Source organism: Salvia hispanica, chromosome 2 (assembly GCF_029641045.1).
Source record: "Salvia hispanica isolate PSC_SH4W2 chromosome 2, Shi_PSC_v1, whole genome shotgun sequence".
Taxonomy (NCBI): Eukaryota; Viridiplantae; Streptophyta; class Magnoliopsida; order Lamiales; family Lamiaceae; genus Salvia; species Salvia hispanica.
In genome coordinates, this window is record NC_142693.1 from 4,558,301 (window position 1) to 4,580,536 (window position 22,236).

The window sequence follows — 22,236 nt, forward strand, 5'->3', positions numbered from 1 at the left end:
CAAAAAGTTCAAACTTTGATTGTAATGAACATTTCTAGTTACTTTAAAAGAATCAAGTTAATTATAGTTACATTAAAACAAAAAGGGTATAATTGCAAAACTTATTATTCCGTCTCATAGAAATATGCTATATTAGTTTATATTCATTTATGATAACATTTTTCTCATTCTCTTTTACTTTATCATTCATGGGCCTCACCATTCACTATACAATTTCAATTAATTTTTCTCCTTCTTTCTTACTTTATCAATTACAAATTAAAATCCGTGATAACCCCAAATGGCCTATTTCTATGGGACGAAAGGAGTATATATAGAGCCTATCAAATTTCTTTTTCAATCCATTTCTTACAAGCTCCAACAAATCTTTGAAAAAATATTTAATTTTGAATTTTGGGTTTTTTATTCAAAAGTCGCCCAGGCGGGCCAAGATTTCAAAAACATTGAGGTTCCAATGTGTTTGGCCCGTGATTTTCTCTATGGCAACAGGGCCACCCGGAAGGGCCGTTGCTCAACGGCAGAGAGTCCAGAGTCTTTTGCCCAACCGGGTCAATTATTCTCTCAAAGTAGAAAAGTTGAAGAAGCTTGAACTCATTACTGTTGAAAACTTCAGTTAAGGCAAGGAGGTAGAAATGATGATTACTTATATTTTCATCAATTTGAAAAGTTAACCACTAAAGCATGGTGTTGCAATTTAGTATTGTTGAGTAAATAGTGATATATGCTGCATTTTTGGAAAAGTTCAGTATCTTTCACCGGAACAACCATAAGGAGGTAGAAATGATGATTACTTATATTTTCATCAACTTCAAAAGTTGACTACTAAGGCATAGTGTTGCAGTCAAGCTTGGAATAGTATTGCTGAGGAGTCATACAAATTTCATGTTTGGAAAGTTTAGTAACTTTCACCGGAAAAACCATATGGTTTGAAAATGTTTGGAATTTGCATCGCCTATTCTGACATGGCGTTGTCACATGGCGTTGTCGATGCTTGTGTTGGCACTTCACATTCCTACTTTCCTCTTTTATTATTTTCTTCATGATTTCACAATCCTCAACAATAAGTTCCTTCAGGTTGGCAAGACATTGAAGAATCAATTCCTAAAATACGAATCGTAGCTTTGGGCATTGCTTCACTATTAGATGTTTAAGAGCTTCAAAGTTTGTCATTGACGTCATGAAGGTTCTGTTCAGTCCTCATACTTTCGACGACGGCTTCCAAATTTGCCTCAATTCTCATACAAAGTAGATTCGCAATTACTTTAGACATGAAAATGAATCTTCAACATTTTCCTCACCAAAATCGTTTGTATTTTCGGACACTCTCGCATGACACAGAATTACAATTACAGTGAATGGAAACTAGAAATGTCGAATTCAGACAAGCTCTGGACATCAGTGTGGTGATCCAAGTATAATGTCGTAGCATGGATAATAACACTTTTCACCAATGTGGATGTCTTATCGCCGTTAACATGCCTCAAACATCTCTCTTGTTAACTAAACAATGATTCCACTTCATGTGGGATCCGAGATACAATTCGTTTCACATCTTGGCCGACGGTAAAATCAAACTTGCTCAACTATTCTTTCAATTATTCCATGAAGGGATCATTTCAATGAAATTTTGGCACAAGTAATGTGTTGGCAAGTAAGATGATGATCAGTTGATCTTTTCTGAGTATGAAAATTGACGTCTACAAAATGTAAATACAACTATTGACTAGTAAATCATAGAGGTTTGAGTTGCATCAATTTTGGATCCATTTCAGTTGCTTCACTCGGATTATTTTACTAAAAGTCTAAGCTAAGTCAAAACACTTTCCATTATGTGGTAGTGCAACATTTGTTATCTATTAATCAATCATAATTTTAGTTTTTATCCTTGTTCCTATACATCTAAAATTTAGTGGGACATTCCTCAAAAATATTTCTGTAAGTTTCCTATAGTTAGGGATACACTACTATTCCCGTCAACAAAAAAAATAGTCCTATATTTCAATTTATGCTTGTCCATCAAATATAATCTCATACTACTAAAATTGGAAAATCTTCCCAATATATTACTTACTCTTTATCTTTTTCCCCACACTTTAGTCAAATTTTCTCTTTCTTTCTCTTATTTAACCCCACTTTATCTATTTTTCTCTCAAATTTTACCAAATTTGCATAAAACTCTGTCATCCACCAACATAATTATTTTTTAAGGAGGAGGGAATATAAAGTTTATAGCCAAGCATCTATTACATATGACTCCGCCGCTGAAATTATTTCTCGGTCATCTGGCCTGGACTTGTGTCTATTTTATGTGGTTACAAAGGACATATGTACCATGATAGAAAATTAAATTTTTATTGGTATATTTATGTTGTAGATTTATTTCATATTTCGTTTTATCATAAATAAATTTTAAAAAATGTAACCTTCGATTGTAATGAACATCCAGAATGACACACAGACGTCCATCACGGTAGGCAAGACAAGAAATAAAGCAAACTATCATCGATGTGGGCTGGAATGAACACGGTCTTCGACTTGTTAGGTGGATAAGAGCTAAAAAAAAATCCATCATCGACTTGAGTCCGCTATGATAACATATTAGAAATGGTCAATCACCCCCTTAAAAGGCTTCATAAAGGAGGATAATTATCCACTCTAATATAGATGGGATAAGATCATCACCAAGTTGATATGAGATAGAGGTGGTAAATCTGCGTGTTAGGTCGTTATCAAGTCTAGGGGTGGGAACGATATACCTTACCGAAACCACTATACCGTATACCTTACCGTAAATACGGTATGCGAAAAAGTCATACCTTTACCTTACCAAAGTTTTCGGTATACCGAACTTTCGGTATACCTTATTTTCGGTATGACAAATTTCCATACCGATACCGTACCTCATTTTCGGTATATCATATCGAAGTTCGGTACACCTTTTGTGGTATACCTGACTTTCAACATCAATTAAAATAAAAAATTAGAGTTTTTAGAATATTATTTATATTTTATAATTTTAAAAATAAATTAAATATAATTTATTCATAATTATATTTATATTTCACAATAGATTTTATAATTTAAAAATAAATAAAATAAATTTAATATATAATTGTGTTTATATTTTTGTGGTATATACCTTAGTTTATGGTATATACCTTAATTTACGGTACATATCGAATTTCGGTATGCAGCGGTATACCGCGGTATTTGAAAATTCATACTGTTACCTTACCGGAATCTTTCGGTAAGGTATCATAGCGTACCGAAAGTCACGGTATACCGAAAATTTGGTATTTTTGGTATTTTTTCGGTACGATAAGGTCGGTATTTTGGTATTTTTCCCCACCCTAATCAAGTCAACTTGTTAATGACCTGACCCAATAAGGACAAACACGAACACACATATTAAGAAAATCCAAACCCGAACACACATATTAAGAAAATCCAAACCCGAACACTAACCCGACCTGCCACCCTCAAACCCAAACCCGACACGAACCCCCATTAACGACACAAACCACCTTGGGACAATACGATACGATAACAACAAGTACATGACACGACACAATAAAGACACTATAACAACACGACCTGAATACAGTAAGAACTTGATAACAACTGCTCATGAATTATGATTAACAAAAGTTACAAAACCTTGAATCAGATCGTTAGGAATCTTATTAAAAACCTAAAATTGGAAAGTGATTCAATGAGAGAGTAACAAATTTAGACTTGAATTCACATTTCATTCACAATGCGTACCCTAACTCAAAATTTAAACTAATATAAAAATTAATAATGTTATAATATTACTTAACAGGTAACCCGAACATGACACGAACAAGACACACAATTTTTATGTGCTTAACGAGTCGACTCGATAAGGACACGAATCCAATAAGCTTTGACTAAAATCCATTAATTTTGTGCAGATTCGTGTCGGATTATCATTTTGTACTAAAAAATGTTGGCCCTAGATATGAGTCCAAATCTAGAGATTTTAATAAAATCATTTAAAGTTAAATAAAAGAAAATTGGGTAAAATTGGGAATTACAAAATTTGAGCCATATCAAATTTCTTAGTCATTATATTTTTCTTTTTCTAATACAAGCTCCCACAAATCTTTGAAGAAATATTTAATTCTGAAATTGTAATGCTATATTCTAATTTTTTTTGTCAAATTATATTTTAGAGATGTGCTATATTTATTCTATAATTTTACCGTCAATTCATTTTTTAGAGATGTGTACATTTAAACATTGTGAATAACTTGTTCAGTTATTTACAATGTTTAAAAAGGATATACATTTAAAAATGATATACTTTATATTGCATTTTCAAAAATAACATTTTAAATAACTTATTCAGTTATTTACAATGTTTAAAAAGGATATAACTTGTTCAGTTATTTACAATGTTTAAAAAGGATATACATTTAAAAATAATATACTGAATATTGTATATTGCATTTTTAAAAAAGAGATGTTCATTAATCAAATATTGTAATTAATGAAAGGATATCATTGTTCAATAACTTTTAAATATTATAATATACATTTTTAAACTATTTTTTTTATTAGTTTTGTAATATAATTAATAGTTTTATCAAAAAAATTTAATATGTACCTTTAAACAGTTGCTTTACTTTTGAAAAACTTAATTTTATTAGTAGGTAAATTTTTTTTAAGGTCATTACAAAGTTCTTATATCAATTATTATCGATTAGATTAAATTTTCTTAATATGCATTTATTTTTTTGTACTAAATATCTGAAAACATACCTTTATTTTAAGATCTTTCTAAATGATGAAAAAAGACAAAACATAAGAGCATCTCCAATGGTAGGCTAGCGACCAGCTAGCCGATTGACGTGGCTAGCCGGTCGGCTAGCCGAACCATTGGAGCAGGCTAGCCGAATTTCGGCGAAAAAATCGGCCAAGGCTAGCTGATTGCGTGTGGCTGGCCGATGCGCTGGCCGCCATTGTGGCGGCCCGATCGGCTAGCGACGATTTTTAATTTTTTTTAACCTATATAAACGCGATTTTCTCTATCTCTAAATTTCTGTACAAGAACAACATCTAACGATGGAAAAACTATAACGGATTCAAGGCATACTAAAATTTGTAATGTATTTTTTCAATAAATTAGTGAGGAGTAGAGAGGGGCGGTGGCTCGTGTGTGGAAGCCCGATTTTTTTTGTTATGTAATTTTTTTGATTTTTAGTTAATGTACTTTTTTTATTTAAATAAAATTAATGAATTTTTCCGTATATGTCTCCTAAATTTAATTCCGTAATTTAATCGTGATTTTAATTCCGTAAATGTAGTATATTTCGAATTATTTTTTTTGCAGCTGGCCTATGACTGGCCTAATAGCATTGCGGATGCTCTAAAAGGGTCTTCCTACGACTAATTTCGATGACAAAATCATTGAGAGATGCTTACATTTTTATTAACAGTGAGCGCTAAAATTTTTCTTCTTCTTGGACCCCCACCGCAAAATTCCGGGCTCCACAACTGAACCCAACATATAGCAACCTGTTAAGCGAGGTCTTGTGGCAATCAATCAACCCGTTAAGCGAGGTCTTGTGATGTTTTTTAAGTTCTTGGAGTTATCAAACTAGGTATTCAATTCTAGGGAGACCGCTTCAACCCTTATAGATTCTTGGATCAATATATCCAACGAGTTCTTTTGGATATTTCAATTTTGGATATCTCAATTCATATCAGACATCGCTGCCCTCATAACGACATTTCTGTGAAAGGATGGTGAAAGATTGACATACAAGTTTTTAAAATAGTGCAAAAGCATTATACCCTTTGTTTCATAGTCAATCAATCTACGAATTTGGTCCAAAATATTCACTTTTTAAAAAAACAGGTCCATAACAAATGAAAATATCGCTGATGTAGTCCTTTTTTGACGGAACGGTAAAAAAATGACCACTCCGACAATGATTTTATTTATTATGGATCTGTTTTCCAAAAAGTAAATATTTTGGATCAAATTCATATTTTGGTCATATATTTAGAACCAAAATTGACTTTTATTCTTAAAAAATTACAATACAAATTGGAGATTAATGAAACGTAAAAAAATGACCACTCCGATAATAATTTTATTTGTTATGGACCTGTTTTCCAAAAAGTGAATATTTTGATCATATATTTAGGACAAAAATTGACTTTTATTTTAAAAAAATAACAATACAAATCGGAGATTAATGCAACTCACAACAAATTCGACTAATTTAATGCTATGATAGAAAAATAGAAAAAATGATTTGGGAATAAACGAGCTAGTAATATAGAATAGTATATACTAAAACAATAAATGGTCTGCCACTCTCATTTCGTCTCGCTATAAATACTTCTCCTGAGCACGTAATTTAAGAAAATATTCCCTCCATCCGCTATTTGAAGTTCCGGTCATTTTTACGCATTCGTTTTGTAAAAATGATAATAAATAATTAAAGTGGAAAAATGCTAAAGTAAGAGAGAGAATAACCTAGATAAGACTCTTCTCAACTTTATTCTCTATTACTTTACCATTTCTCCACTTTAATTATTTATTACTCCCTCCGTTTCTTCATAGTTGAGGCGAAATTTTTCGGCACTGAGTTTTAGAAATGAATGTTAGGTGTGTTAAATAAATCGATAAAAAAGTAAGGATAGGAAAAGGTAGAGAGAATAAAGTATAAAGTAAATAAAGTAGAGAGAATAAAGTAAGAGAGAGTAAAGTAAGAAAGAGAGAAAAGTTACCATATATGGAAATGACTCAATTATGAAGAAACTTTCTGAAATGAAAAATGACTCAACTATGAAGAAACGGAGGGAGATCATTTTTACAAAATGATTGCGCAAAAGTAACTGGGATTCCTAATGACGGACGGATAGCGCAATATTTAGAGCTGTAAGTGAAAAGAATATACTCCATCCGTCCCACATAATTTCACCCACTTTGACCAGACACGTGTTTTAAGAAATCTAATGGAAAGTGAGTTGAAAAAATTGGTGGGATGTGGGTCCTACTTTTAAAGTACTCCATCCGTCCCGCTTAAAATGACACATTTTCCATTTTAGTTTGTCCCAACTAAGATGACACATTTCTTTTTTTGAAAACTTTCTTTCTCCAATTAATACACTCAACCATTTTTTCTCACTCCTATTAAAATATCTATATTTCTTTATCTCTCACTTTAATACTTACACTCATATTTTATCTCTCCAATTAAACACTTTAACCAATAGCTCCTAAAATCTTGTGCCGGCTAAGAAATTTGTCATCTTAGCCGGGACGGAGGGAGTATTAGTTTTATAATTAAATGTGAGTATGAATGAGTTAGTGGAATATGTGGTCTATTACCAAAAATGGTAAAAGTGAAGTGTGTAAAATTATGTGGGACGACTCAAAATGGAATATTGGATAAAATTACGTGGGACGGAGGGAGTAAAACATAAGAATTGTATAGGTAAAGAAATAAAGTAAGAGAATAATTATATTATATTTTATCTAAAAAATTGACTCATTTTATGCTAGTATCTTTTCAATAAAATGCCGAATCACCTATGCTGGGATAAATGGGGTATGATCATTAGATGGTGTTGTATTTTAATGGGAAAAAGTGAAATAGACTCGGTATTCGCAATAATACTACTAGTCAATAAACACTGAATACAACGACAGATGATGAGACGACCGGCATTCAGCCATTGACTTAATTTTGCATCCGAAAAGATCCATTTTTCTCATCCCTTCAGATTCTTTGCTCTTTTGCAGATAAAAACACAACTTCTCAGTTGAAGAAATAGAGGTAAGCTTGCATCTTTTATCCTTTAATTGCTACTTGACTTACTTTCCTTGATTACGGCTGATTAATTATTCGAAATTACTTTCCAAGATTTAAAGAAATACTACTGTGCAGTGTGTCAATATTAATGTTTGTACACGACCTTGTTTTTCTTGAGCTTTTGGAAGAGTACCCATATTAATTTAATGTTGATGTAAACCATCTATTATCAAATCTGCATAGACTAGAATTTTCATGGTAAATATGTTAGGATAAGGTTTTGAAGTTCGAGAAATTAGTATGCTCTTTGATCTTTTGCATCATTTTAGCTAAAAAAGAGATATAATCCAGATTAATTACTGGTTCCATCACTGTTTATTAGATTTGAACTAGAAGGGAAAGTTAGAGCTTGGATCCTCTGCTGTGGAGGGATGCTGTTCCTCACATCCCTATTTTTTAAAATTTTGGTTTTTCTGTTTAAGTGTTATATTTTAAGTTTAAAAAATTGGGATGTGAGGAACGGCATCCCCTGCCGTGATTCCTCCACAGCAGGGGATCCAAGCCCGGAAAGTTACTGGTGTAAGTGGTGCGCAATGGTCCCTCCGCCCCCCATTAATTGACATTGATTGACTTAACATGAGTTTTAAAAAATGTAATGGAAAGTGGATGAAAAAAGTTAATGGAATGTATGTCCAACTTTTTCGTATATTATTTTTATAATAAAATGTGAATGAAATGATTTAGTGGAAGATGAGATCCATTACCAAAAGTAGTAAAAAAAAATAAGGATGTCAATTGATAGGGGACGAACGAAAAAGAAAATTGGTACTCTTCTGTCTCAACTAAGTTGAGTCGTATTCCTTTTTAGGACGTTCTAACAAAGTTGAGTCATTTCCTTTTTGAAAAAAAAAACAATACAACCAATCACTCTTACTTTATTTTATCATATACTTTACTCTCTCTTTAGCTCTCATACTTTTTTCTCTTTCCTATTTTATTTACTTTCATTTAATCTATTTAACATAATTTCTTAATCTCCGTGTCCAAAAGTTTTGTATCAACTTAGTTGGGACATAGGGAGTACCAATTATGGGGAACGGAGGGAATAAAATAAATGAAAAACTATGTGAATTATTTAATTGTTTTTCTTTGCTTGAAATTATGTGAATTATTTAATTATTTTTCTTAGCTTGAAATGTTTGATTTTAATGCAATTATTCTAAAGGTTTGATTATAGATTTCGAATACATGATAGCCATTTTTCTTAATCAATCTACAATTAGTACTCTCTCCATCCTGCTAATCGGTTCACAGTTCACTACTCCGTGGTTAAATTGTTACAAAGAAATTTTATTTATATTTTTTAAACATTTAGCAGTTAATTGAACTGACTTAAAATTGTATTTCGACTTTTTTGTATTTCAAATGGTTAAATGAACTGAATTGAGCTCTCTCCAATACATTATCAAGGTTCATGGTGCTGTGCATTTCACCGATTTGAAATTGTCTTTTTATAAATAAATATCAAGTAATAAAATTAACTAATTAAGTACTCTTACTGTCTGTCCTACTGCAGTTGAGCTTGAATTCTTTTTTTTGCTATCCTATTATAGTTGAGTCATTACTTTTTACAAAAAAAAAATACATTTAATCACTCTTATTTTACGTAATTCTATTTCATTCTTGGTTCTACTTTATTATCAATATATTGAGGTTTTTTGGCTCATGTTGATCATGATGAATCTGCACCATCTGACATTTACTAGGATGATTTATGAAGTTTCAAAGTTGGCGTTGCAAGCTTCCTCAACTGGGTACGCACCTATTAAAGATATGTATTCATACATCATGGACAAGAAAAAATTTGTCGAAAATTTGGAAGACAATTTGACAAAGATGATTAGAGAGTTGGCCACCTTTTATTCGAGGAAGGAAAAGGTCGATCGAAGGCTAGAGGCAGCCGTGTCTAAAGAAAAAAGTGGTGAATACGATGTGTTGGTTAAGCAAATGGAGTTTCATCATAAACGATACAATGAGTTTGTCAACAAGTATCAACGATATTGCCAGGATCTGCCAAGTTTTGAGATACATGATGTTTCGAGTGCTACAAAAGTTATGGATGTTGTGCAGGAAAGAAAGCCAACCATTAACACGCGCAAGTTCTTCAAGCTTGCAAAACTTAGCAAAAAGGTTAATGAGTTGCTTGATGAGATCTCTCAGGTTAGTGGCAAAATGGAACCCGAAAATGTGTTATGTGATAAAAAAATCGAAGACGTTCAAGTGAAATATGATGATATTGATCTTCCTTCATCTAATGAATATGTTAACAAGGTTATAAGGTATCTCAACGAAGATGGAAACAGAAGAGTTGGCATTTTGGGTCCTATTGGAGTAGGAAAAACAACTATCATGAAAAGGTTGAATAATCAGCTTAAACATTCTTCGTCTTCATCTTGTGGAATGACAATGATAACAAAATTTGATTTTGTTATTTGGATAGATTGTCAAAACCAATATGAGGCAGAAGATGTTGTTGAAGAGATTCAAGATGTGATAATTAGACGTCTAAATCTAAAAGGGGACGAAGAAAAAAGTAGAGAACAAAATGCTGAAATCATTTCAGATTTCCTTTGTGATAGAAAATATCTATTGCTGATTGATCAAGTCTCTTCAACTATCAACTTAGATGAAGTTGGAGTTCATAAAAACCACAAGTTTGGCAGGGTTGTACTTGCATCTAGTAACAAGAAAGTTATCTCACCTATGACTGATCAAGAGGTTGAGATCAAGTTTCTATCAGACAAAGATGCGATGAAACTCTTTTTAGAAGTTCATGGCGAGATTAACGACCCGCGCATCAAACTTATCGCCGAGAACATAGTAAAGTCATGTGGAGGGTTGCCATTGGTGATCAAGTTAGTAGCTTGTTATTTAAAAGGGGAGAAAGATGAACAAGTGTGGAGTGATGTGAAGCGGATTCTGCAATCTGAAACAAAAGCTAAATTGCTAAATTTGGAAGGGGTTGGACATGCTTACAAGCTGGCATATGATAAATTAGAGACGAGTCAGCAAAAGTGTCTTCTTTTTGTGACATTGTTCACAAGTAACCAAAAAATCTACAAAGATTATCTTATAGAATGTTGGAATGCTGAGAGATTTCTTGAATTAGATGTTCCAGAACTTAGGGCTGCACGAGATCGTGGAGCAACAACTTTGCGAGAGCTAACAGATCATTACCTGCTCGAAAATCTCTCAGACAGGCATGTAAAGATGCCAGAATACTTCAGAAGAGTGGCTGCTGAGCAGGAATATCCAGGTGAAAACAATTGCATAAGTTGGATGCAACAAAAGATTCAACCCCTCACTGATGAAACCTGGAGGGTGACTAGGAGGATGTCGCTGATCCGTTGTAAGTCCAAACTTCCCAGCGAACCAATAAGTAATAACATGTCAACATTACTACTGCAATGTTATCGCGATTTGGTGACACTTGGAGATATGTTCTTTAAGAACATGCAAAAGCTTCTCATTTTGGACTTGCACAAAGCAGATATAGAATCACTTCCGACTTCTATATCTAGTTTAGTCAGTCTCAGATGTTTATATCTGAATGATTGTCGTCTACTTGCTAAGTTACCTCCAAAAGTAGAAAACTTGAAGAAGCTTGAACTCATTGACATTCGAGGAACTTCAATTCGCTCGTTGCCCATGGAAATTGGTGTTATGCTTCACTTAAGGTGCTTGCGAATTTCATTTGGTCAAACAGGGTGCAACCGCAATGAGAAATGTAAGGAGGTAGAAATGACGATTCCACATAATATCATCAAACGTCTTCAATGGCTTGAAGAGTTGACCATTGAGGCAGGGTGTTGCAATCAAGCTTGGAAAAGTATTGTTGAGGAAATAGTCAAAGAGGCGGCATGTTTGGAAAAGTTGAGTACTCTTAACTTTCACTTCCCGGATGTGACTAGTCTTAAATTATTTGTTGCTAAGAGCAAATCTCTCAAAAATACAGACACACATTGGGGTACAAGCACTTTAAGGTCGTTTAATATTTCTGTTGGTTGCTCTGATACGAGACATCCATATGGTTCGGAAATATCTGCAATTTCACCCGAAAGACTGTTGAGATTCTCCACCGGTGAAGAAATTTCTTCAGTAAAAGAAGTACTGCAGCAGACAAGCTCATTCGAATTAGTTGGTCATGGGGGTGTAGAGAGCTTGAGTGACTTTAACTTGAGAAATGTCGGAACACTAAAAGTTTGTGTTGTGGAAGGATGTGGAAATATGACAAGTGTTGTGGATGGTTCTAGAATCTATGATATGCAAATGGAAATTACTGAAGAATCTGATTTTGCTATGCTTCAGTGTTTGGAGAAACTATATTTGTTTGAACTTAAAACACTGCAGTCTATTTGGAATGGACCAGTTTGTTCAGGAAGCCTTGCAAACTTGAGGGAACTTACATTTTTTGGTTGTTCGAAATTGATTACAATTCTCAATCTTGAACAAGCGAGAGCTCTTTCAAGCTTAGAGTATGTCAAAGTTGAGAACTGTTCTGAGGTTGTTGAGATCATCAATGAAAATATTGTTGCTGACAACAATATTGATCTATCTAATATGCTAAACAAGGTGAAGACTGTCGACCTGGTGGACTTGCCAAAGCTGCGAAGCATATGCAAGACTAATACGCCCATGGAATGGAGATCCCTGGTGAAAATTGCAATTATAAGTTGCAATGGATTGCGAGATATTCATTTCAGTTTGAGGAATGCGGACAAGTTGGAAACTGTTGAGTGTGAAGAGAGTTGGTGGATTCAGTTACCAGAGGAACAAAACGAAAAAATTCTTCCTTGTCACTTCATTGTCGTGGAACGAGAATCAACTAATCGATGCCGCCATGCCAGCTTTTCCAATGAGTGCAATGGTAAAGTAATTCCTAGAAATGAAAGCGAGCAGCTCATATCAAGAACAAGTTTTGGCCTTCAAGACATGGTGGAATCATCACATGGACAACGTCATGTTATTCATCTGTCAACAAACGCCAATGCTCCAGGAAATGAAGAAGGCTCATCCCTTTCAGTGGGAAGATGTTCAGAAGTGGATTTTTCAATATCCTCTCACTAGATATATTTTCCTATACTGAGTTTGTTGATTGAAGATTCAGAGGTACTGTTCTAGCTTGTTAAGGTCAGTACTGCAAGTTTTTGTTGCTTTAGAAGATTAGTCCTTGTTTGTCAAGCATTTTCACATCTAAATTTTTCGTCTTTAGTATCTAGTTCATATTATCTAAATCCATATCATTTATGTCTAATATATGTATAGTAGATCCTTGATGAAATTAACACTTACATCTGAGATCTATTTGCGTTAATTCATCTGTATTTATCTTATACATCCTTTCGTATCATGTAGGTTTTCGGACTAGGGATGATGGTGTGCAGGATCTACTGAAAAGAGGAACTTTCTTTGCTTTTATTGGTGTTTGAAGATAAAACTAAAAAACCTCAGATTTCATGTGATGTGTACAAGTATGTAATCAATATGGATTGAAACTGCGCTGTCACCAGTTATTTATTCAGTTTGTTGTGTGATTCATTTTGTTTGACAATCCGATGTTTGATGCTGTTTTGTCCACATGTGCAAATCAGTTTGTTCAATAATTCAAAACTAAGAACACACCTCAACTGTGAATTTCTGGATTTTGATTGCAATTCACACTTTATGGTCTTAGTTGTAAGTAAAGTTTGCTTCCACTTCATTCTTCTTCTTGAATATTCTCGACTCTTCCATCTTCTTCCTGTAACTATTACATGCATGCCGTATATGAATTCCATGCCTTTCGGCAGTGATAACATGGCCAAGATACTCAATATTTGGCTGCCCAAAGGCTCATTTATGTCAGCTTAACTACTTTCGGTTATAACCACTAACTACTTCAGTTGCCTCTTCACGACTACAACTGCTGCTCGCTTCCTGACTATCCAATACCTACTTCTCGAACCATCTCGACTCTTTCATCTTCTTCCTGCTACATGTTACACTTTGATGACAAGAAATTCTTGGAACTTCATCACATTGATATTGTTTCTGCAATTCTTGGAAATTCTTGGAACTACAAACATGCCACAGCAATTCCATGTACAGTTAAAACATATTATCAGATATTGTTTCTGCAAATTTAGGATTTGATTGAATGAATTTTGGTGCAATGAACTTTGGGAGGCAGTTTTGGGGGAAGACCCAAAGACATAGCTAAAACCAAAAAATAACATTGCATACATTAATGTAAATAAATGAAATGAGAAAATCATTCAAGAAGAAGAACAAGAAGAAGATAACACTTTCAGTTACAGTAACATAATAGATGATCGTTCAATTTCTTGGAAGTCGATCTTAGCTCCGGTAGGTAGCAAAGTACGAGTTTCCTTAACCTGGGAATGACATTTATCTTTGTAGTACTACTTACTTTCCTGTTATCCTCATCAACTATTTTCCCCAAGCCCTCACAATCCTCAACAACAACTTCCGTTTCAAGACATGGATGCATTGATTTCCGAAATATGAATAGCAGCTTTGGCCATGTCTTGATCATAGAGCATAACTGGGGTATCCTGAACCCACTTGGCAAAATCATATTTGACAGGAGTACTTTTTTCTCTAGCCTTTTCAGATTCTGTAAATGCAGCAAAGATACCTTCTGTGAAGTAGATCTTAATAATGTATGTGTATAAATGTCTTCACAATCACAGCCAAGATTTTTAATTAGCAGAAAACATGCTAATGAAATAGTAACATAAAACGTTGACTTTATATGCAGTTATATTACGCCATGCATGACAAAAGTTTTAATAACTTTCGCTCATACATATCTGCAGATACATCACATGGATAAAAATTCTGATACACATCATGCAGGAATGGAATGAAAAAGCATTCAATTACAGGACATACAAAAATTTTACTCATGCAAAATCTACAAATAAATGGGAAAAAGCATTCAATTAGAATGATGCAGTTTCACCACATTGACCACACAGATGGTCATCCAACTCCTTGAAATTCCAGCTTGTATTTCTTGAAAATTGGTAGATTTGTCGTGCCATCAAGCTCATTTCAACACTGATTTTTCCTTCTGATATTCGAACACCACAGCCAAAGCTAACCAGTTCCGGTGGGACATTGTCTTCATACTGTACTCGGAAGGACATTGTCTTCAAACACCACAGCCAAAGCTAATTCACAGCTTATGGTCTTAGTTGTCAATAAATAACAACAAAGTGGCTACAGAAGTAAGCTAAGACCAGTAGCTAGTCTTAAGAGCTGGAATTGCAACCAAAATGCTACTTTGATGGCAAGAAATTCTCGAACTTCATAACATTTATACAAACCTGCATATACATGTATATACTTACAAATGTACTGCTTAATGCTACTATCATCTATTTTTTCTGCAAATTTAGGATTGATTGAATGACTTACAGTGCAGTAAACTTTGGGGGGTGGGGGGGTGGGGTGGGATGTTTGGGGAAAGACAGAACCAAAGATATAAAAAAAGTATCAAATGGAATACTTAAGAGGAAAATAAGAAAATCCCACACGAATTCCATAATCTAATTAATTTCGCATTCAATTTAGTCAGAGTCATGCCATAAAACTCAGAAGTTGTAATACACAAAGACTTCATCACAATGGTAACATGTAGTACTATAACTATAAATAACATTGCCAACTACCAGTTTTACTCATACAGTGATACAGAAACTACAGATAAATGAAATGAGAAAATCATTCAAAGAGAAGATGAAAGTTTAACTTACCATTACCAAACAGAAAACTGTTCAATTCCTTGGATGTCCAGCTCCTGCAGGTAGCAAAGTACGAGTTTCCTTAACATGGGAAGGACATTTTCTTCATACTTTACTTCATGCTTTACTCATCAATTATTTTCTCCACGTCCATGCCTTCACAATCCTTAACAACTTCCTCCAAGTTGGCAAGACACAGATGCATTGATTCCTAATATATGAATCGTAGCTTCGGGCATATCTTGATACCAGAGAAAATCAAGTTTTATATTTTTTTCTAGCATTTTTAGATTCTGTAGGTGCAGAAAAATACCTTTTGTTAAGTAAATCTTGATAATGTACGTGTACAAATGTCTTCACAGCCAATATTTTTTTATTAAAATTTTATCATGACCAGCTACACTAAATCTCCTACAATCCCTCTGTTTCCTTCACATTCTCTAATCCCAATTCCAAGTCCTACTTTTATTACACAAACTAAATCAAATAGATATAAACTTCATACACAGCGACAACAGCACATACAGCTACGACTTTTACTCGTGCAGAATCTGCAGATAAATGAAATGAAAAATCATTCAATTAGAATAATGCAGTTTCACTTACATTAACCAAGCAGATGATCATCCAAATCCTTGAAAGTCCAGCTTGTACTTCTTCAAAACTGGTAACGTTATTGTGCCGTCATGCTCGTTTCCAGTTGGGACAACCATAAACACTGAGTTTTTCTTCTGACATGCTAACACCACAGCCAAGGCTAACCAGCTCCGGTAGGTAGTGAAGGTTGAGTTTTCTTAACCTCGGAAGGACATTGTCTTGGTAATTCGCATTCTTGCTTTCCTCTTTGATTATTTTCTCCACGCCTTCACAATCCTCCACAACAAGTTCCTCCAGGTTGGCAAGACATTGAAGCATTGATTCCCAAAATATGAATCGTAGCTTTGGGCATGTCTTGATCATAAGATATTTTAGAGGTTCAAAGTTTTTGACAAGTATAGGCGCCTTGAAGATTCTATTCCATCTACTTGCTTGCGACGGTGGCTTCCAAATTTGTCTCAATTCCCACATAAAGTAGATTCCCAAATATTCTAGACATGGAAATGCACCTCTAGCATTTTTCTCATCCAAAATAGCCTGCATTTTTGGACATTCTCGCACGACGCAGAATTTCAGTGACTGGAAACTAGAAATGTCAAAGTTAGACAGGCTCTGGACACGAGTGTGATGATCCAAGTAGAATGCTGTGGCACGGATGATAACACTTTTCATCAACGGGGATGTCTTATCGCCATTAACATACCTCATGCATCTCTCTTGTTGACTGAACATTGATTCCACTTCATCCGGGACCCGAGATACGATTCGTTTCACATCTTGGCCAACAGTAAAATCAAACTTGCTCAAACACTTCTTTTTATTATTCCATGAAGGGCTCGTTTTAATGAAATTTTCGAACATTTTTATTTGTGGAAAGTAGAAGTGAAGAGAACTCAACATCTCCAACTTGTTGATATCCTTTATTATGCAGGCAGCAACTTCTGTCCATCGGTGATCTTCAGGATGCACGCTAATGCTTAATGATTCTATTTCTTTCATCTCTGATAGAAAACTGGGAGAAACCAAGTGACAAGGCAAACGCTCGTATTCACTTTCATCATCCGGCCCATAGAAGGAAAGGTGCATTCTCTTCATATGCTCAAGCTGACTGATTTCAACGGGGAGGTCGTAGAGCTCAGTGCCAGACAGATCCAGTACCTCCATTTTCTTGAGTTCTCCTATTTCAGGCTGAAGTTTTTCAAGACAAATGCAGTTCCTCAACAACAAGACTTTAAGCTTCGAAAGCTTGAAAAGTGAACTAGGTAAGATTCTGATTTTGGTATCTGATAAGTCTAGAAAATGCAACTCTGGCATGTTGTTGAAAAATGAAGGTTGAATGAGAGTTAAACGTTTATTTCTCTGTAGGAATAAGATCATTGAATCAGCGTAGTCTGGCTTCGAAGATAGCTCATGCAAGTCTCGGTCAGCCAAATTCAGCATGCCAGATTCTAGACTTTCTACACAACTTTCAGCAACATTTTCCTTTCGCGACTCAATAGCCGGTAAAGAATCATCCGCAGAACTTGAATGAGTAGCAACGATGTGCGTTGAACCAAAGTTACTCATAGACATCTCTGTTTTGCTATGCCCCAAGACAATGCCCTCTTCTTCAATTTCATCTGTAGTTTGCTGCTTGATTTCGTGTCCTGAAACAGATGGAGGATTTGAGTAGCAATGGATATCAACCCCATCAAACATATCAGAGGACTCTCCAATAAGAATCTGCATGTCAGGCTTACCTTCTGAAGTGGATATCGGTTCACTTTCTACACAACTTTCAGCAACATTTTCCTTTTGTGACTCAACCGCTGTTGTGATTGCACGGTACATGGAACTTGCATGAGAAGCAAAAACTGACTGTCAGTGTCATTTTATATGTTTAACAAAAAAAAGTTATTGGCGTAATATTATAAAAATGCAGGGCTTTGTCCTTTCCTTATTTAAAGCATGTTTTGTTTTACTTTACGATCCAAGCTGCGCATATAATTATGTACCTTAGTTCTAGCAGAATTTTCCAAGGGATTGATTTAAATTCGTACATTTTAATTAAAAGTGAAATATTCTACACCAAATATTACTGCTTCGTATATGTTAACTATTACTCCGTCCAGCATTAGGTGTCCTAGTCAAGTTTGGCACAAGTTTCAAAAATTATAAAAGAAAGTGGGTTAAAAAGATAGTGGAATGTGATACACATTTTATATATTAATTTTATAATAAAATGGTGATTTGGATGAGTTAGTGAAATGTGAAGCTTATTTACCAATTCTAATAAAAGTGAACGGGGACTCCTAATCGCAGACAAACTAAAATGACAAACTGGGACTCCTAATAGTGGATGAAGGGAGCATAAAACACTTCTTATTCGTAGGGAGATCCAACCCGAACTTCACACACAAAGCAACAAGTTATAGGTACATCAAAAGTTGTAAGAACTATAACTTCGATTGGGGCAAACGCAAATCCTCCAATATTCCGGAGTGAGAGAGATAGAGATTGTGGGTACATATGCTAATGATTGTAATTTCTCTGTTTTTTTTTTAAATTTTCCTGTAGTTGAATGCTTGTAGGCTTGTAGATGACCATTCTCAGGGCTATATATGCCTTGTAATATTTTGTCAGAATTTTTTTTATCATTAAGGTACATTAGCCTCATAAAATAATCATTAAGGAAAATAAGGTTGAGCTTTTACCTAGAAAATTCTTCTTCCAACAGATCGGACTTCTTCAAAATGGTCAGATGAAGGTCTTTATTGCCGAATTCCTCTAGCTTCTTTAATTGTTTAGTTGAACCCTCAACAGAATCACTACAATTTACCAACTTCATTGTCTGAAGTGTTGGTATGTCTCCAATGCATGAAGGAATCTCCTGCAGCCACCATATATGGCGAAGAACAAGGTGCTCAAGGTTTGGAAAGTGGGTGTTGTTTGTCACCCAATACTTTAGATCACAATTTTCAATCAGCAAGAACTTGAGATTTGAGAATTGGCCTTCAAACGTTTTCCACACAGACCCAATAAAGGAATTCTTTTTCAGCTTGAGAACTTGAAGATGGGGCAATGAACCTATAATTTTATACATGTCTTCCCAAGGAAGATAGGTACGTTCTAATGTCAACTTCTTCAGGGAAGACGGGAGGCTCACCTCCAAATTTCGATCAAAACGATCAAGGCTACGAAGGCGAAGAGTTTCAAGTTTGTGGAGGTAACGAATATTGTTGAGATGGTAATAATTTCCTTCCGTTGAGATGTCTTCATAGTATAATTTCAATTTCTTGATATTGGGGATTCTTTTAAGCATCTCTGCACCAAACTTGAGATTCTTCACTTCAAAAAGTGTCTGTAGATTTTCCAACATCATATCCTCTCTGTCACTTTGAGGATCAGGGAGACAATATGCCCCGTTAGGTTGATGTCCATAGGTTATGACATGCCTAAGTTGAGGCATCTTCCAGATCTCAAAGACATAATCACGTCGGATGGAGCATAAATTTAATGTTTGCAGATTCCAAAGAAAAGAGACCGATGATGGAATTTCGGGTAAATTCCAATTAACATTAACAACAAGATAGCGCAAGTTAACTAACCCAAGAAAAATCTCCTCATAATAATCACGCCTATCTTCTTCCTCAGAGAAGTCATCTGATACCCTCAACAAGCTAAATTTTTGTGATAAACTCTTTGGCCGTTTCCCAAAGAAAGAACGGACAAGTGATGCGGATTCCAAGGAGTGAAGAAGTGGAGTTGGATATTCATTTTCCCATGACCTGCTTTCAACATGAAGATGTGAATCTATGCCTTGTTGGATTCTTGGCTCTCCCAACACACATAAAAACTTGGTTTTTTGAGCTTCTCTTAAACATAAATCCCTCAACAGATCATGCATTTTGCATGATTTTAGTTTCCCATAGTGGTTGCGTGCTTCAACTATAAGGAGATTTCTATCAACAAGTTCTTCAAGATACTCTTTTGCTACCTCTTCCAAGCTTTTACCAGTAATTGGCTTTACAAATCCCTCAGCAACCAATAATGGGATGGATTTAGAGATACGAATCACTTCATCTTCATCACACATACCCATATAAAGAAAACATGGTTTTAAATGAACTGGCAAATTATTATAACTTAGGTATAATAGTTGCAATAAACTCTTATCATTATCCAAAGTCACAATTGAACTCAAAATTTTTTCATAAAGTCCCCAACTGTTTTTTGTTTGTTCAGACTTTGATAAGAGTCCTCCTAACACAACAACCGACAACGGAAGTCCATGACAACCTTTCACAATACTCTTTCCAATGTCCTCCAACTCAAGAGGACAACTTTGTTGCCCAAACACAATTTTGGAAAATAAGTTCCAACTAGCATACTCGTCCAAAAATTTCATGCTAAGACCATTTGAGTGGTTTAATTCATATGCCAAGTTAGATAGCCTAGTAGTCACTACTATTCTACTCCCACTTCTATTGTTGGGAAAGAATCTCCTAACTTCATCCCATGCCTCAATATTCCACAAATCATCCATGACAATTAAATACCTCATCCCAAACAAATTTTTGCACACATGTAGTCCTAATTCATCTTCACTGAGTTCACTCCGATTATACTTCTTGCCTACTTGATAGAGAATTTTTCTTAGAATTTTCCATACATTATACTCTTGAGAAATTGTACACCACGCACAAGCATCAAAATGATGTTGGACATCTGTACTTACGTAGATACTTCGAGCAAGAGTGGTCTTGCCTATCCCACCCATTCCAACAATCGGGATAATTTGGAGATCGGGATCTCCTCCAATGATCTTGTCCAACATCTGAAGGAAAACATCATCAAAACCAACCATAGTAGCCGTGGAAGTAGATCTTGGTGAGTCTACAACAGCAGTGGTCACAGACTTTATGATGTCCAGTTGATCTTGGACTACCATTTTCTCTTTTATCTCAATCTTGATCAAATTCATGTTTTCTATCGCCTTCTGCAGATCTGTTGAAAACAAATGATCACCACAGCTTGATTAAAAATGCAGAGAGATATCCATAGAAGTCGATGGGTTGCAAGCAAGTAACTTGAAAACCAAAATTATGATAGTACATATGAGGCATCAGGCAAACATTTGTTGTTGTGTGTGCGTGTGCCAAAAAACAGAGATCTAGTGTGCACACAAGTCAAATAATATACAGTTCAATTTTTGTTCTAAATTCAACAATACCTTGATAGAATTGAATGGAGCTGATGTTTTCTACATCATTTTTTGATCGAGCGTGAATTTGATCCACGATATAAGATTCAATAACATCTCCAGTATAGTAAGCTGATTCTGCAATCCGACTCTCCCAAATATCTTGATCTTCGGGGTGGTCATGGTGGACTGGATAGCCTTCAAGAAAATCTTGGAAGAACTTAATTACTTGGGTGAGAGATTCAACCTGTTCTGGGTCGATAGAAATAGGAGGATTTGGATGATTTTGAAGCGAATCTATAATTTGCATTACAGAAACTAGAGCGCCATATGCAGCCATCTCAATTCACAGATGTTCTCGAGAATACAGGTGAAGAAGACTAGATTTGTAACAAGTCAACAATGAAATGCAGGCAGTGGTTATCCTCTGTTCTCTGCTGTGTAATAAATACTACACCGTTTTAACTTTTATGCAATTTTTTTCCTTTTCTTCTGTACGTACCAGTCCCAGATAATGAATCTATTCTCTTTTATTTTTATTATTGTTTTTATTCTATTTTGATTCTTTTTATACTCCCTCCGTCTCGCTTAAGATGACACGTTTTCCTTTTTAGTTTGTCCCAACTAAGATGACACAGTTCCTTTTCTGATAACTTTCTCTCTCCAATTAATTCACTCAACTACTTTTTCTCACTCTTATTAAAATATTCATCTTTCTTTATCTCTCTTCTTTAATACTTACACTCATCTTCTCTCTCTCCAATTAAACACTTTAACCAATAATTACTAAAATCCCGTGCCGGCTAAGTAATGTGTCATCTTAGCCGGGACGGAGGGAGTAGATTTTAGAGCATCT

At 34.8% G+C, this 22,236-nt stretch overlaps 2 protein-coding genes and 1 pseudogene across 12 annotated transcripts; 1 reads left to right on the forward strand and 2 right to left on the reverse strand.

The window, feature by feature from the left end:
• Window positions 1-822: 822 nt before the first annotated feature.
• LOC148931458 (uncharacterized) lies at window positions 823-1,624 on the reverse strand (annotated as a pseudogene).
• A 6,045-nt stretch (window positions 1,625-7,669) lies between these two features.
• On the forward strand, window positions 7,670-13,487 carry LOC125202610 (disease resistance protein RPS2-like). Of its 2 annotated transcripts, none has more exons than XR_007173134.2 (3): window positions 7,670-7,817; window positions 9,560-12,983; window positions 13,209-13,487. XR_007173134.2 is itself a non-coding variant. In XM_048101051.2 (3 exons), the coding sequence occupies exon 2, from the start codon at window positions 9,561-9,563 to the stop codon at window positions 12,918-12,920; it is 3,360 nt and encodes a 1,119-aa protein (XP_047957008.1). In that variant the 5' UTR covers window positions 7,670-7,817; window position 9,560; the 3' UTR covers window positions 12,921-12,962; window positions 13,209-13,487. The 2 variants fall into 2 exon arrangements, 1 of the variants encoding a protein (XP_047957008.1); XM_048101051.2 differs by having other exon boundaries at window positions 9,560-12,962.
• A 631-nt stretch (window positions 13,488-14,118) lies between these two features.
• LOC125202609 (putative late blight resistance protein homolog R1B-16) lies at window positions 14,119-21,822 on the reverse strand. 10 transcript variants are annotated; one of them, XR_016135440.1, is made up of 6 exons: window positions 21,411-21,822; window positions 18,892-21,184; window positions 17,938-18,032; window positions 16,208-17,844; window positions 15,614-15,657; window positions 14,119-14,469 (listed from the first exon to the last, which is right to left on the reverse strand). XR_016135440.1 is itself a non-coding variant. In XM_089064547.1 (4 exons), exons 1-4 carry the CDS (start codon window positions 21,718-21,720, stop codon window positions 16,286-16,288), a joined length of 4,257 nt encoding a protein of 1,418 aa, XP_088920673.1. In that variant the 5' UTR covers window positions 21,721-21,822; the 3' UTR covers window positions 15,476-16,285. The 10 variants fall into 10 exon arrangements, 1 of the variants encoding a protein (XP_088920673.1); XR_016135441.1 differs by lacking the exon at window positions 14,119-14,469 and adding an exon at window positions 14,598-15,028; XR_016135437.1 differs by lacking the exon at window positions 14,119-14,469 and adding an exon at window positions 14,598-15,184.
• Window positions 21,823-22,236: the final 414 nt, after the last annotated feature.